The sequence below is a fragment of the Hippocampus guttulatus genome, chromosome 12 (assembly GCF_054856545.1).
Source record: "Hippocampus guttulatus isolate MCC_2025c chromosome 12, RoL_Hgut_1.0, whole genome shotgun sequence".
Taxonomy (NCBI): Eukaryota; Metazoa; Chordata; class Actinopteri; order Syngnathiformes; family Syngnathidae; genus Hippocampus; species Hippocampus guttulatus.
Window position 1 is genome coordinate 1282597 of NC_141272.1, and position 16970 is coordinate 1299566.

Genomic DNA, 16970 nt, shown 5'->3' on the forward strand with positions numbered 1-16970 from the left:
GGATCATCCTGACGAATAAATCAATTACTTTTTTTTTGAATGGCTCATTACCCTCCCTTCTACGTTTTAAGTCTGTCTCTTAAGAATCAGCCATTCGGGCAGACGTATTTAACTCGGGGGGGGGGGGGGGGGGGTTCAATGTTCCGATTCCGACGTCAAGATGAAGAAAATGTGACGGTTGTTGGTGGGAGCAAAAGTAGAACGTCGCGACCTCGACCGTCCCGCTTCTCATCAGGCACAGCGCAAATTTGATTGTGGCGGCTTCTCAACTCGGGACGTAGCACGCGGCGTGGCGCGGCCTCTTTCCAAACGGGGGGGGGGGGGGGGGGGGGGGTGAGCAGGTGGGCCGCACTCCAACCCCTTTTTTTTTGCGAAGCGGCCCCCGGCCCGCGCCGACATTAGACAAAACGTCTCTTGGAGTTGAGCTTGAATATGGCCGCCTGGAATGGAAGAGTGAAAGCCCCCCCCCCGTGGATACGATCAGCCCCAAATTCAGCTGAAGATCAGACATGGCCAACGTGGCCAGCTCATCTCTCGCAAAAGCATTTCCCCCAATATGCTTGCGTGTCTATTCATCCATGAAAATCCGTTCAAATTTCAAAAGTTACTTTCATCTTTGAAGGGAGTCTCGCCACGATTTGCTGGATTCCTTTTGCCGAGTCTTACATGGACGGAGACTCCCCCCTTTTTGGCTCTTGCCGTTTACAATTTCTCATGCCCAAAATGACTTCGGGCGTACGTTCTCAGTCCATTGGGTTGACGCGATATTTTTTTTAGATTCAAAATAAACATCAGTGGGGTGTTTTTTTTTTCATTACTTTTTATGCGATGGAGTGACTTCTGATCATCGTAATCATTTTGGTCGTGATCATCTTCTGAAATGTTTGTAAAAGTTTCATCCCCCGCCGCGTGCTGCGCAGCTCGCTCGCTAGCTGCTCTTCGCCGTGTTGTCAAATTGCCATTTAGCTCCGGGAATGCGTCGCGCGGCTTTATGTCGGCATACGCAGGCCCGATTTTCAAGCAACGGGCGGATGCTAAATGTGTGTCGCGGGCTAATGCTATTAGTCGCACCGCTCTGAAAGGAACATCTGGCTGGAGAGCCTCTGCCGCCGCTCCCGAGTCGCCGGGCAGAGGAAGATTAGTCGCCGCGCCGTTCCTCTGAAGATGATTCAGCATGGAATTAGTTGGCTGAGACGCAACACTGGCTGGGGACGGCGCGGAAGTGTCCCCCCCCCCCCCGCCGCCGTAAAAATGCGCCGCTTTAGCCCAGATGAAAAGCCGCGGTGATTGTTACAATCGGGCGTCTTGCGCGTCCAGACGTCACGGCTTACGTCGACGTTTCCCCAAGAGCGCCTGCGCTAGGAATAATATTGATAATGCGCCGTTAGCATTTGCTAGGCAACTTAGCATAGCATCAATTCCACTTGTAACAGTCAGGGAGGGACATGCAATCGTCAAAACGCCCGACAGTCGGGCGTGGCACGCGAGCTGGGCACGTCCGTCACGCTCTTCTGGTGGGACGCGATGGTGCCGGAGTTCACCGCTCAAAACCTCCGCGTGGCCAGGGAGTCGGAGTCCAGGAGCGTAGCCTGTCGCTAAGCATCTCTTCGGGATCGACAGAACGACTCTTGTCCGTGCTGTTTAGCAGCGTAGCGGACCGTACGGGATGCTGGTGTTCCCGCAGCCGGCCGAATGATTGCCATGTGTCTGGGAACACGAGCCAAGTCTCACTGCGGGCGTGACAGAAGAGTATCTGCGGCACATGTGGTTCTTCGCTGTCGGGAGCGCGCGCCCGTTTCCTTGTGCCTGTTAAGAGGCCGGCCGGTATTCCGATCACGCTCCAGTTGCGCTACTGTTCACTCAACATAATATGCGCTCGGCTGTCGTCGGGCCCCCGTCCATCCGTTTTATTATCTAGTGTTTATCCTGCGCGCGAAGCCGGAGCCGATTGCGGCGAAGCTCGCGTCGCACGCTCGTTGGCCAATGCAAACATGCCCGGTTCGTAGGCTGCGCCAGAAAGTACCCGCAGAAGCGCGAGCTTCCACCACGGGGCGCATTGTTTCCAAGGAAACCGTCATTTGACTTGCTTTCACACCAGAAAGAAAATGACACAAATTACACATTAGCTCAACATGAAAGCATCGGCAAAATGTCGTCTTTTGAAAACATTTCCAAGACTTCATACGCCCCAAATCTTAACGACGGTATGAAATGGCACATCACAAAGAGCGCAATGTCAAAATGTGGCGACAGTTAGTTCGGAAACTGGCCAAATCAAATTCAAGTATTGTGAAGCTGAAGACAAAAACGTTTTTCTTTGGCCCTCCCACCAGAGGTGCGAAAAACAAGAGAAAATTAAACATTGTATATTTGATTTCCGAAACGTTTCATTTCACGAAAGTCTGCTCGCTGAATGCTAACATCGTGCAAAACGCCCTTAGGTGGGCTCGCGGAAATGAGCGACAGCTTTTATCGACTTCATTGTCTTTGGGCAACATCCCCGGTTTTTCTTTTTTGCTATCGGGACACTTTCACCGCGAGCATGGAAGAAATCTGTGGAGCCGTTAAGCTAGCTCAGTGTGCTTGAGTGCCGGTGTAGCATTGCAACACCGTTTGGCGTCGATGTGTGAACGCCGGCGATTGCTTTGTTGACGCTTGAGCCGCTCGGCGCGAGCCGCATTCCGCTTGTGACGCTCGGCAGATTGAGGCTGGCAGGTTGCGTTGATGCAAGTAATTACACAGTAGACCAAATAAGAGCATAAGAGAGCCATCGGTCACCGGAGCGCAGCCTCACGCGCGCACACACACACACACACACACGGCGGGTGGCAGTTTGAGCAAACGACTCGGGTCCGCTCGGTGCCGCCGATACGTCGGCTGGCGTGCCGCAGCTGTCTGTTTGTCATGCGGGCGTCCAGTCCCGATGGAACTGAGGTTTCGCATTGAATTTTCAGACGATTCCTTTGTTGTTTTTGCTGTTGGCGATGTTGTTGTTGTTTTTTCTTATTCCGTTTGGTGACCAGAGAAGCAGGAATGGCTGCGTTTGATCGTATTCTTCTGATGCCGATTTGTGTTTTCGGAGACCCCCGTGTGAAGTGGCAAACATGTTTTTTTTTTGGTGCGGGGGGGACCGATGAGAATAAAGTGTAATTGCACATCCACTTCAGTAGGTGGCAGTGGTTCTCCTCTTTATGTATTCATTTTTTAAGTTCAGGCAAATTGATGCACTTCAAATCTTTTCCGCGACGGGCTCAGAAATATGTTCATAGTTATTCTTTTTGTGAATTGAAACATCGTTCTTTTTTTCTGGTTTGTTTTGTTTAATGTTAACGATGTTACGCAGAGGTGTACTAAAAACAGTTTTCTCGACAAATGATACAATAGAGAGTCGCGGCGGAGAGTTGGAGGGGGCGAGAAATGTTTTCTTCTCTCTGGGGGATGTAACAGAAAATATCTGAGAAGCACTGGTACATACTGTATGTATATGTGCGTATATCGGACGTGCTCATGTAAACGTTTACACAACGCGCGGCATTCTTGCATTTGGCTGCCTTTTATTTGAACATTACACGTATGCCATTACGTTCAAGCTAACGTCTTCATTTAGCATCCTTGCTAATGACTCGTTGCAGGCGCGTAGCTGAGGGGCACGTCTCACCTGCGCTACAAACATGATTTATTAATTACCTCCTTAATTGCGGTCCAGACGGGAACAAGATTGCTTCCCCCCCCCCCCCCCCCAAAAAAAAACAATTCACGCTCGTTTGAAACGTGTGAACCTGTCGCTCTTCTTGATAGATTTTGGGATGCCGTTCAGCGTTCAACGTACCTGCCTGTGATTAGGACTCATTTAGTCGGAGTTTTTCAGGCTGCGACCTGGAATCAATCTTCCGCTTCGATCGGAAAATGATTGATTTCCTGTTGAGTCTCGCGCGTGGCCCCGAGAGACTTTTAAATGGGCTCGGCGACGATAGACATCTTTCTGGCTCGGCTTGTGAGCAACCCGTCCCGTTTCGTCTATCCTGTCCGCTGAATCTTCCGCAAATCTCGCCTCACCACATCCGTAAATCTCCTCGCTGGTCTTCCTTACCTGGTGGCTCCATTTCGCCCGATAGATCCTCTCCGCCTCCTCTGCACATCCAACGAGCTCAATCTGGCCTGTCGACTTTCGTCTCCAATGCTTCCCGTCCGTGTTGTGCCTCTGATGAGCTCATTCCTGAGACTGTCCATCCTGATGACTCCCAGAGAGAATCTGGGCATCGCTTTCTTACTCGGAACAACCGACCATTGCAGTATTTCAGCTCGTTGGGTCTGAATTGATTGTGACTGATGAATTTAATCACTTTTTTTTTTTGGTTTGTTATAGCTGCCTTGCAGACGTAATATCTACTTCTGTGTAGCACATCATTTTTTTTTTTTCCTTTCTGCTGAGCGCGTATCCCAAACCTTGGGCAGGCTGGCGGCGTTTCAATCGTTCATTTTCATTTCGCCGTCTTCACAGCACAAACATCAGAGTGAAGTCTGAGAGAGAGGATGAGGCGCCGGCGAACAGACGGAAGATTCACAAGCGCCTCCGTTCTTTTGAAGCAATTTGGTCGCGACGTCGATCGCTCAATGCCGCAATTGTTTGGTTGTTTTGCGGCGCAGTCTGACTTGACGCGACAACGCTTCTTCATCAAATCGTACCAGCGTTAGATGGGTGAAAGAAAATCCGACTTCGGCCCAACGTACGCGTGCCGGCCGTTGCATCGTTTTGTTTGGTCTTTCCTCCATCACACGTATGCACTCACGGCAAACAACGAGGCACTCCGAAGCAGCCCTGCCAGCTCAAAGTCAAAAAGCTGCGTTCCGTCTTTCTCCCAGTGACGCGGGCGTACTTGGAAGCTATTTCAATTCCTTTTCCCCTCGCCACGCGCTGGATTCAAAGAAAGCAAGGGACATCGGCTTTTGTCCCGACGCTGTTGAGGCCGGTCGGGATGCAAGACAAATGGGACGTCAAGGTCACCGGCTTTTTCTTCTGTAGCTAATTAGCCGGACATTAGAGGGCCTTGCTTGATTGCCTCCGCGTTCACGCAGAAGGCGATGTTTGCTTCCGTTGTTAGCATTATGGGATTAGATCGCGAGTCTTTGCCTGCTTTAACAAGGCTGACCGTCAAAAAGCGCCGCAGCCTGGCCGCTGCTGCCAAGGTGACTGTCTGGATTGGAGCAAATTTATGAAGAAGGAAGGAGCGCGGGAATGGAATATTCCCTCTCCAATAGATTGCCTTGCCAACAAGGATATAAGAGGCGTGCCATTTCCCCCCCTACGTTGATGTGTTAAATAATCTTGGAACCTCACCGGTCGGAAACGTCGTTCTTTTTAGGAACAAATGGTCGCTTGCGGCTTCAACCGCGAAGCTCAAGCCGGTTTACGATGAACGTAGAATAACAGTGTTGCAAAGTCTGGTGACCCTTCCGAGTTGTTAATCGCATTTTTATTCTTCTTCTTGCCTCTGACATCATAACAAATGTGTTGCTTGAGTTGCTGCGAGGTGAACGCATGATAAAGACTCGCTGGGGGCTCGCGCTCACCCGCCTCGGCTTTGGCGCGCTCGGCCGAGATATCCCGCATTGCGATTTTAACTCCCCGTGGAATCGTAAAGCTGTTGGCCGGCCCGTTTCTGTTTGAACGCGTTCATTATTGCGCCGCCTTGAGTTATGAGTGCCCCGACTCACAAAGTTTTTCGACTCGGGCGCGGTCGCCGAGTTTTTTTTTTTTTTGGCCTTTTTGGCTTTGCGTCATCAAATACAAAATGAAGGCACTCGCAAGGAGCTGCTGCAGCCACAATTCACCAAACACGACTCGGCCTCCTCCCGACGTCCCTCACGAAGGCCGCACCTCTTAAAAGCACACATCAACTCAAATATCCGACAGTACTTCGTCTTTCTAAAATAAAAAACGAATTCTTTTCGATACAGTGCTTTTTTCTTGATTGAAGAGGTTTGGGGCTGGAACAGATTCAGTTCATTTCAATGGGGAAAAAGAATATGACATCACGTCACATGTTTTGGAATGTTCATGAAGCAATGCAGAATTGTAGCGGGGGGGGGGGCATGTTGTTCATTTCAAAGGCAAATTTAAGGGTGAGAATGTAGCCCTCAAGGAAAGATTGATACTCTCCTGTAATCGCCACAAGATGGCGCCAAAGGGTTACTTTTGTGTAAACGAAGCTCCTCAACTCACTGCAGCCCCAAGATGCCGCCAAATGGCACCGAAGCAATACTGCGACGCACTCCGTTTCCACCTTTCTGTTTCTTTTTTTCCCCCCCTTCTTTGACAAAAAATACATCCCGGGGTCTTCCGTCATTCCGACTCTAGTGAAGCTGTCCATCAGTCACTGCGGCGTGAGCCCAACCGAGACCAGATAGAGCCCAATTAAAGTCCCATTAGTTTGCAGCTGCCCAGTCGAAAAATCCCCTCCCCGCTGTCTGTGCATCGTTATCAAATCGTTATACGCACGGCTCCATCGAGCTTCCGAGCACCTTCCTAATCCGGCGCACGGTTGCTTAATTGAAATCCTATAAATTAGCTACAGAGTTTTCTCTCTCCTGGGAGCGCAGAAATGCGGATTGGCCTCGCGCGCGTCTGCAAATTCCCGCAGCTAGTGAGGCCGCCACGTCACCGACACTTTCTGGACATGTCTTTGTGCCTGAAAATGCGGGGGGGGGGGGGGGTGCGCTGGGTGGGGGTATCCAAAATGGAAGCAACGCCTGCACCTCTTTGTTGTTGATGAGACGCATTTCAAAGCCGCATGGGGAGCTGTGAATTCTGATGAGATTGCGTGTCTGAAGACTTGGATGCAAACCAATGAGTCAGTATAAAAATGTCCATTTTTTTTTCCCCCCTCTAGTTTGTTTTAGCGCGTCGGCCTCACGGGGCAGAGGTACGGGGTTCGATTCCGGCTCCGGCCTCCCTGTTTGCATGTTCTCTGCGTGCCTGCGTGGGTTTTCTCCGGGTACTCCGGTTTCCTCTCACGTTCCAAAAACATGCACGGCAGGTTCATGGAACTCTCGAAATTGTCCCGGAGGTGCGATTGTGAGCGTGAATGGTTGTCTGTCGACGTGTGCCCAGCGATCGGCTGGCAACCCGTTAAGGGTGTGCCGCGCCTACTGCCCGAAGACTGCCGGGATAGGCTCTCCCCCTGAGTCGCCATGGTAATTAGAAGCCATACTCGATGTTGTCCCTGAAGTAGAGGAAGTCGGCAGTGATTTGTTTCCGTGCCCGTTGAAACAGCGGCTGAAAAGTGTCGCGCCATTCTTCGTCTTTGGGGTGTTTGGATGAAATCATTGAAATGATTTTCAGTGGACCTGTAAATGCCACCATTTGTGAAAATAGCGCTGGTCCACTGTGCGCATCTTTCCAAGATTTTGCACTTTTCATCCCGAGGTCGTGTTCCCACAGAACAAATTCAAGTGGGAAGTCAAGAGCGCTCACTGCAACTTGATTGGGCAGCCGGCGTCGGTGCTCGCTGCATGAATCGAGCCGGCGGATGATGAGGTGGCTTCCTCGACTCAAAAAGATGACAAGCCGCAATTTATTCTGCCGGCCCGTCTGCATACGAATGCGCCGGTGGAAGTGGACACTTTCTTTTTGCATGCATGCATGCAGAGCACTCACTCACTGGCTTAGCGCCGCTCTTGTTATTTCCCACAGCGGTTAACTGGCTGACTCTGTTTGCGGATGGATTTGTCTCCGGCTCCCCTGTCGTGTCCGCCCTCATTGTTTCCTCAAATGCGGCTCAGATGCGCACATTACCGCCGCCTCATTAGCTTGCCGTGTACGCTTTCTTCATTTTTCCACTGCAAATACGAAACGGCTTTGGAAGAAAGCGCCATCCTAAGCTTTCTTCTCCAAATAACAGATGATGAGGATGATGATGACGTTTTTAGGTCATCGCAACGCTTGCACTTCCCGGTTTCCAGGTCCGGCAAACTTTCTTCTGTCTTGAATTCAAACGTATTGACAGAGATGGACGTAACGGGATCTCGATTTTCGGGACGGAGGATGAGAATTTTTTTTAAAAATTTTTTAAATGATGCACTAAGCAAGGACGGAAGTGGGTTTTCGTCCGTCCCTTTAACTCTTTCATTCCACAAGACATACTTGTACGTCTTTTTAAAATTAGGCCCCGCCTACCAAGGACGTACTTGTACGTCTTAGTCTTTTTTTGCGTCATAGAGAGGAGGGGGGGGGGGTCTGATGCAATCTGTGAATGAGAATAAGCCGTTTGCATTGTAAATCATGTAAAAAAAAAAGCGACCAGTAGGTGGCAGTGGTGCCTCACGTGATTGAAATGCATGCTTTTACAAAAAGCTCTTTTTCTCCGTGTTTTGCCCAGGAATCGCCATTTCCATGAAACGTAGCCATTTTGTAATGCCGATTGCTGAAGAATGGATTTTTTTTTTTGTGCTGACAGAAGAGAGTCCAAACTTTATTTTGGTAGGCTCCATGTTTTCTAGCATTAGAAGCAAATATTCTGTGGGCCTTTGCAAGATCAGTCAAAATCCAGTAAAACGCTGGGATTGAGGCGGCTGCTCCAGTGAAAATGGCTGCGATTGAATGAGTTAATCGTCCCTAATGGAGTTAAGTATGCGGCGTCGGGAGGCAAAATAACAAGGCCAGAGTGTAGCCAAACACGGCCTTTTCTTAACAGGCTATTTCATCGCAACGGTGTTTTAATAGCAACACCGCCACCTTATCGTCTCCTTGACGCCGCGTCCATCCGCCGATGACTTTTCATCCCACGTCTGCCATTAGCTGTCAATCACCGTCATGCGCTCAGGCCCATTTTCCACCCCGCACACTTTGATGTCCGACCATCTATTGTTGTCGGAGCTCGCGCGGGCCGGCGCGAACGCAGCACGTGCGTCTTGGGCCGGGCTCATTTCATGCTTGTTGAACTTGATGAACTGCGTTATTGATTTGTTGTTTTATTTGTGAGTAAAAGGGGGGTGCGGCGGAGGCGCCACTTTTCATTCGAGAAGAGGCTATTTAATTTTCACGGATGGTTAAATTCTGATCAAACCTTTTGGAGGGGAAAATGATGACTACCCGCCTCACTTAAGGGAGATGGAATACCATATGCCTGAAAAGGCGTCCCTCAATTCATGTGGGTTATTCAATGTCGAAGCTTAAGCAGTTGACAAGTGTTTCCCAGCTATGGGGGGGGGGGGGGATCTCTCACCATTGGAGACAGTAGCTGGCAGCTGGCAGTAGCTAGCACAAAACACGGTAGCTGGAGAACTTTGATGCGTTTTGTTGGGTACATAGCTTGAATGAAGGCTTTTGCCTTTTCTACCGCCGTAGTTCGGAAAAAGACGTTACGTGACATAGATTGCTTGGGAGAAAGATGGAACGCCGAGTGTCACGTACATTTCGACAGGTATCGGCGCTGTTGTCAAATGCAGCTTCTTTCATTTTAGACGTCGGGCGGAAGTAAAGCCTTTCCGTTTTTCAAGAGCACTTTGAAAGAGTCATTCATGCCTTCGTCACCTCTCGGCTGGATTACCGTCACGCGCGTGACTTTGGCGTCAGCCAATCCTCCATGAAGCGTCTCCAGTTGGTCCATAATGCCGCCGCTCGTCTCTCTGTGCAGTTGGTGGCCGGCGAGTTCGATCTGGAGGCCAACTTCGTCGTTCAAGAGGCGGACGGCATCGGCTGCCTGCCGGCTCTGCTGGAGCACTGCGACGTCGCCTGCCAGGCGGAGATCTGGAGCATGCTGACCGCCATGCTCCGCAAGAGCGTGCGCAACCTGCAGATGAGCACCGAGGTGGGCCTCATCCGGCGGCTGCTGCTCCGGATCGGCTCGGTGGACGACGTGATTGCGGGTGCGGCCTGTCGCTTTGCCTTTCGTGTTCTGGAAATACTTGGCAGAAAAATATTAGCTCCAAAATAGTATCAAATCACACAAATATGAAAAAAATAAATAAATAAGAGCATTCGATTTCGGAAGGAAAAATCCCCTCTGAGAAGAAAAGAAGAATTATTAGTTTCAAGTAGGAAAAATTGAGTGTAAAAGCACTCATGAATGTGAGAAAACGATTGGATTTTTTGGGGGGGTGGGGATGGGGGGGGCTACACAAATACTGCATGACAATAAAAACATAAGAGCAAACAATTCACAAACCTCTGACCCAGAAGTATTAAATGACAGCCATGCCAAAACTAGAAAGTCCATTTTGAAACATTTTGTCAAAAATACCCCCCCCCCCCCAGCAAAATCAAGGCCATCTTGCCGTTTGCATTATTTGACCGCGTGGCTTTGTGGCCTTTGAAGACTTGCTGGTGGACACGCTGGGCGTGCTGGCCGGCTACAGCATCACGGTGCGGGAGGTCAAGCTCCTCTTCAGCATGCTGCAGGGGGAAGGCGGCCTGTGGGTGAGTGACGCCGCCGCCGGCGAGCGCCGCCGCCGCCGAGTGCGCCGCCATATCCACCGCCGTCTCATTCTTCGACGCAGCCCAGGCGTGCTGTCAAGATGCTGGCCGTGCTCAACCACATGCCCCGGCGACACGGACCCGACGCCTTTTTCAACTTCCCCGGCCGCAGTGCCGCTGTAAGTCGTCGCGCCGCACTTTGCGTTTGCATCTCGTCACTAATCTAAAACCCCCCAAATCTCCGCAACGCCCCCCCCCCCCCCCCCCCACCAAATAGTCTTCCTCATTTCATTCACGTTTCCCAATGACAGTCCGTTTATCCAACAGCAAACAGAAGCTCGTTTGGCGCGGTACGCCATCCAACAAAGGTCTCATCTAAACGCACATTAAGCGGCATTTAAGCAAATAAATCCCAGCTTTCCATTACGCATCATTTTAGCGGTTCATCACGTTCTTTCTTGTATGAATAATAAATACAACCCAGATGCACAAAAGACGCCAGCAAGGGTGAGATTTATTGAAAGACGGCTCAACACTTAATACATATTTAGCAGGAGGGAGGTGAAATTTATTGTACGGAGGAAGGCGTTATTTATTTCAGAAAACGAGCCGGAGGGGCGGAAGATGAACGTTTATATGAGCTAAGCAAACATTTTGCCCGTTTCATTGCCTAATTTGGGGAAGCTAAAATGACGCTCCCTGTTTCTTAGCACCATTTGGGATGTTCGTTACCACACTCACCGATGGCGATACCAAGCAACCGATACCGCCGGTGCTTTTGAGAGGGTTTCTATTAAACCTATGACAGACGATTTTCAAGAAAGACCTTTCATGTATTCTATCCCAAAACTAATAACTATCTGACATCCCTTTTCGTGGTGTCCGGAGGCCCTTTTTGAAGACGCTAGGCCGGGGCGCCACGGTAATGTGGTCTTTTTCTCTCGGCAGGCCATCGCGTTGCCTCCCATTGCCAAGTGGCCTTACCAGAACGGCTTCACGTTCAACACCTGGTTCAGGATGGATCCCTTGAACAACATCAACGTGGACAAGGACAAGCCCTATCTCTACTGGTGAGCAAACACACCAGCGCAGCGGCGCCTTCACGCGCGCGTGGGCCGACTTCAACTCGTTGGAGATAAGATTTTTTTTGTTTTTTGTTTTTTTCCCTTTGACTCGCAAGCGTGAACTAACTAGTGGCCGGGAACTCGGGGAACTTTGCTTCTGAAAGTCGCGAACTGGCTGGGTTTGGAAGCGCTCGTCGATACTTTGTCTCGTGTGAAGCGCATTGAGTTGCCCCGTGTGTGTGTGTGTCTCAAATGTGCCGTGTCGATAAAACGGCCTTGCATTACTCTGTTATGAAAGCCAAGATGATATTTGTTATACTAAAAGGTAGATGAAAAACATTTTGGGGGGAGAACGCGGGAACGGATCGATGCCGTCCATCGGTTCCGATCGGAAAGATGATTTGAGAGACGCGCGTTTCAAATGGCGACGGCGGTCATGGTCGCGGAACGAATTCAACGTGATGATCTCAACCAGGCGCCACTGGAGAGATCTTTGCCCATCCGGTATTTTCTCCCAGTTGCACTTTTCATGCTTTCCCTCCCCCATCATGCTAATTGCTTTAGCGTCCCATTCGAGCTCGTTCCCGCTGCTATCGGGAGACCCGCAAACGGAGCAGCGCCGTCACGGACTTCCTGTTGAAAACCCCCCCTGACCTCACGTCCGAGTCGATTAGGAGAACACGCTGTGTTTCGCCAAGGTCGAAATGGTCATTCCCTAGCAGGATAAAGCCCACACCGTGTTGGGGGGGGGGGGGGGGGGGCAATATGAACAGACTTGCAATGTACATCCTGTCATACCATGTTGGTCCGAGATAGTCATGAAGGAGGCGTGTCCTTTGTTTGCTCCGGACCCTCATCTGGATCACGGACGTTTCAATGGAAAAGATTTTCATCGAAGAGGTTTGGCCCGCATAAAAGGAAGGAATATTGGGCCAGGCTCTTCTATAGTCAGGTGGCAACGGAGTGGGAGATATGTCAAGCTAATCTTCGCAGCTCGGCGGCAAAGCCGTGTCAACAAGAGGAAAAGCGTGTTGACTTCAAAAGGCAGCCCGGGGGGGGGGGGGGGGGGGTTGCTTTCTCAAGAACGGTCCTCGACGCTCACGATGCGATAGGTGTGAGGCAAAGCGTCAGCGGTGGCATTAAAATAAAAATAAAAATAAACACGTTTGCTTTGTTTTTTTTTTTTTCCCCTCCCGAATTTCAACGTGACGATATGCTCCCCCCCTCCGCGCTGATTGAATTGATACCGGATGTTCCAAAAGTCTTATGTTCTTTCTTTCGAGGCTTGAAAATCCTCTTTTGGGTGTGAATTGATATTCCGTGCGGTCAACATGTCCCAACATTGACGTCAGAACGAAGAAAAGAGCAATATTTAAAAAAAACATTTAAAATCAATGAGCCCACAAAATATGTTGAATGTTACATGGAAAAAAAAATATTGACCTCAATGGCGACGCTCGCTTCAAAGGAATAAAAGTCCACCAATCTTCTCGACAGAAAAAAAACGGCACGTCTTCTTTTTCTTTTGGACAAGCTCCTAACTTGTCTTTAAGTGACTAGTAAGTGCTTCAATGAACTATAACCGCTAACAAGTTTGCATTCATGTGGAGCAAAAGAATAAAAGTTCCCCTTCTCCACAACGCATTTTTTTTTACCCCAAATGAATTAACCTGAAAATGACCACTTCATATTTGACGTTCTGCATGAAATAGTGACTCCATACGTGAGAGTCGCATTGTACGGCAGCCGCCGCCGTATGCCCTTCCTGCTTTTCTATTTCCGTTCACGTTTCATTCGAACAGATGCGAGGCTGTCAACGTTTGACAGCTCAGGCTTTGCGGTTTTCGGAAGCATATCATCGCCTTGCCTCAGAGAGCGGTTGGAAAATCTGTCAGACGGCGAGCGAGGCGTTCCTCCTTTTCACCTGATCGTCATCTCAAGAAGCGGGTCCGAGGGCTAGCTGCGCTATTGGCGCCAGGCGACCCGTCGACCGCAGCGTAACGTCGGCGTGCTTCGGCGCAGGGTCGGTCGGTGTGGATGATTTCAGTGGGAGGTGTTCACCGAGGGCCATCCCGGAGCTCGAAAGAGCGTGGGAGTAGCGTCGAGTCGATTGCAGAGGCCGGCAGTTGTTTGTGCGCCTGAAGTCGCTCCGGGTTTAGTTGCCGTGCCTTTTATGCAGGTGTCATATTCCCTACGGAACCCCCAAAGTGATATGGAAGGAAAAAAAAAAAACTTTTGCGAGGGGTTTATTATTATTATTTTTTAATGCGCTTCATGTACTTGCGGGTCATCTTCCGGGCTAACTTGGCTAAACGTAGACTCTCAGGCACGTCTGATTGAGCGACGACACTAACTTTCGCGGAAGAAAAACGACGACATTAAATCTGTTCTTCAGTTGAAATACGCTTTCCAAGTACTCCTTCATGATTCCGCGAAGTAGTGTCGTCGCTCAATCAGACGTGCATGAGAGTCTACGGTAGCCAAGTTAGCCCGGAAGTACGTAAAGGCGCAAAAAAAAAAAAAAAAAAATTGCCCTTGAAAAAAAAAAGAAAACGTTTACGTTATCTCACAATCTCTGCGAGGGAACACCAAACTTTGCGAGGTAATGCAAAAATTTGCGGGGGAACGCAAATTTTTTTTTTTCACTTCCATGTCACCTTTGGGGCTCCGTAATTATCACCGTGGAAGAGGATCGCCCGTGTTTGCTATGCCAACAGACTTTCTCTACATCCATCCATCCATTTTCCGAATCGCTTGATCCTCACAAGGGTCGCGGGGGGGTGCTGGAGCCTATCCCAGCCGTCTTCGGGCAGTAGGCGGGGGACACCCTGAATCGGTTGCCAGCCAATCGCAGGGCACACAGAGACGAACAACCATCCACGCCCACACTCACACCTAGGGACAATTTTAGAGCGTCCAATCAGCCTGCCATGCATGTTTTTGGAATGTGGGAGGAAACCGGAGCACCCGGAGAAAACCCACGCAGGCCCGGGGAGAACATGCAAACTCCACACAGGGAGGCCGGAGCCGGAATCGAACCCGGTACCTCTGCACTGTGAAGCCGACGTGCTAACCACTGGACTTAGCGGGCCGCTACTTTCCCTACATGCAGTCAATATTCGGGTTAAGGTGCAACTTGCGATTTCTGAAACTCTTGGATAATCCATTTACATGACGAGAGCTATTCCCACGTTTGAAAAACACACCGACGTTATGAGGCATTTGGGCTCATTTCTGCTTTCTACTCTCTAGCGCCAACAGAAGGCATTATATTCATGTCACTCGCCGCAGGAATAAAGCGGGACTTTTCTCCTCGCTCCTAAATCGTACCGCGTCTGCGTTTTGCCTTGTTTGTTGAACTCTGCTCGTGTATTCCCGGCGAGTTGCCCGCCAGACGCACCGACGCGTTTACGCGAGTCTGGATACACGCTGTGCCGTTTTCACCGGTGAGACGGAAAATAACGCGAAAACGCCGAGGAGAAATCAACGTCTTCAAGTTAGGCTGGCTGTGCCGATGATGCCCGCATACAAATACTTGCTGGACCCCAAAGACCAAGATTCCATGTGGATAGAAGATACCATCGCTCAATAAAGTACCTCGATACCCGCACTGGAACAATCTCGCGTTCAAAACGGGAAGAGTATTGGAAGCGTAGGAAACTGGATCACGCAATGAAGGATATTAAATAAAAATATGTTGTATGATAAAAACTAATGCGCACAGGCCAGATTTGTAGCCTTGGTTGAAGTACTGCATAAAAATTGCTTCACAGAGGAAATATGTCCGTTATAAAACGGAGACGTGCGAAAAACCAACACGCGTCCCCTTTTTCCGCACGGATTTATTGCTTGGACAATTCATGATGGCCTCGGTAAAAAAGTCAAAACGAGGCTCGATAAAGCACAGCGGCGTATCGAGTCATTTGTGTTAACTTGACCTTTTTATCGGATATGCGCTATTTCTACAGCATAGCCCAGCTCATTTGCTCTGCACGCTGAAACCGTCCGTTCTCGTAATATGGTATCCCGCCACACGGCGGCGCCTCTTTAATTGACTCTGTCAGTCGGTCAACTGCTTCTTTCAACTTTCGGAGAACACTTTTTTTATTTTTATTTTTTTTTTGGGCATAGACTCGAGCAAAGTGTACCCGACCGCTGCGCTCACGAGTCGCGCGCGTTGAGGTTGAGGAACTGTTATTATGTCGAGAATAAACAAACAGGGTGTTTGAGGAAAGTCGAGGAGTCTTTGCTCCTCGGGCTCACCCCCACCACGTGTTTCTTTAACGAGTTGTTGTGTACAGCATAACGTGTTCTCTTCAAGAATAGGGCCCCCTCGTGTCCTAAAGGAGCTCCGCCGTATCTGTTGTTGTACGCTAAAGAGCAACGCACGCCGACGTCCGGTGGCTTCCAGTCTCCCGTGTCCTCATTACCGTATTTGTAATCAGACGAGAAGATAACGAGATAACGCCGCGGGCCAACGCGTGACACAGAAATTACTCAAACAACTGCGCCCGAGTTCCCAAAAGCCCGTCGACGGGTTTTCGCGAAGCTGTTGGACTTTTGTTGTTTTTATTGCCTTGCGGTTTCCGTGCCAGTTTTACGTTAACGTTCACCTACGAGCGGGAAGCGAGCATAAACATACGATTGTCCATTTGTGCATGCAGTTTCCGCACCGGCAAAGGCATCGGCTACTCTGCGCATTTCGTCGGCAACTGTCTGATCGTCACGTCTCTCAAATCCAAAGGGAAAGGCTTCCAGCACTGCGTTAAATACGATTTCCAGCCGAGGAAGGTGAGTGCAGCTTTTGCCGTTTTTTTTTTTTAATGACGCCTCTCTGCAGCCCCCCTCGCTGGTTTCCAGAGCAGATGGAAAAAAAAAAAAAGCAACAATGGGAGTTCTGACAAGATATCAGCTCATCATTGATCGTTTTGCAACTCGGGTAAAATCTCAGTTGAAGCCAGTGAAGCGTCTAATTGCGTTATCATTTGTTGTCCGATGTTCAGACTCCGCTTTTGGGGTGTCGTGTTGCTTGTTTCGTGTTTACTCGCATTGACACAATTGGCGTTTGTTATTCGGAAAGCACTAAAAAAAATCCACATTCGCTACCTCTTCACTAGGTGAATTTAATCCCATCTTTTTTCCGACTGCAGTCGCAGCTCTAAATGCAGCCAGATCGCCTTTTTCTTTTCTTTTTTTTTTAACCAAGATGTATTTCCTTTGAAAAATCTATTCTTCATTTTTGACAATGTATCCAGCGCAGATCACGGAACTCAAGGAGTCAAATCTTTTTATTCTGTATTACATGTTGATGTTTTCACAACTGTAAGTGTTTATACCAGGGGTCCCCAAACTTTTTCCTGTGAGGGCCACATAACTTTTCCCTTCTCTGATGGGGGGTTGGTGTCAGTTTGTAACAGAAAAAGTGTGACGATCGTAGGGGAGCTTAAAAAATGTATTGTTTTCCAGAAAGCCACACATAACCAAATAACCCT

General features: G+C 49.5%; 1 protein-coding gene across 1 annotated transcript in view; it reads left to right on the forward strand.

Annotated features, from left to right (window-relative positions):
• The window catches only part of LOC147196892 (neurobeachin-like), a 160957-nt gene that overhangs the window by 8488 nt on the left and 135499 nt on the right, over positions 1–16970 (forward strand). The window contains exons 2-6 of the mRNA XM_086124702.1: positions 9636–9867; positions 10317–10417; positions 10498–10593; positions 11363–11484; positions 16143–16269. Coding sequence (XP_085980828.1) covers positions 9636–9867; positions 10317–10417; positions 10498–10593; positions 11363–11484; positions 16143–16269 — 678 coding nt within the window. The remainder of the gene's footprint in view (positions 1–9635; positions 9868–10316; positions 10418–10497; positions 10594–11362; positions 11485–16142; positions 16270–16970) is intronic.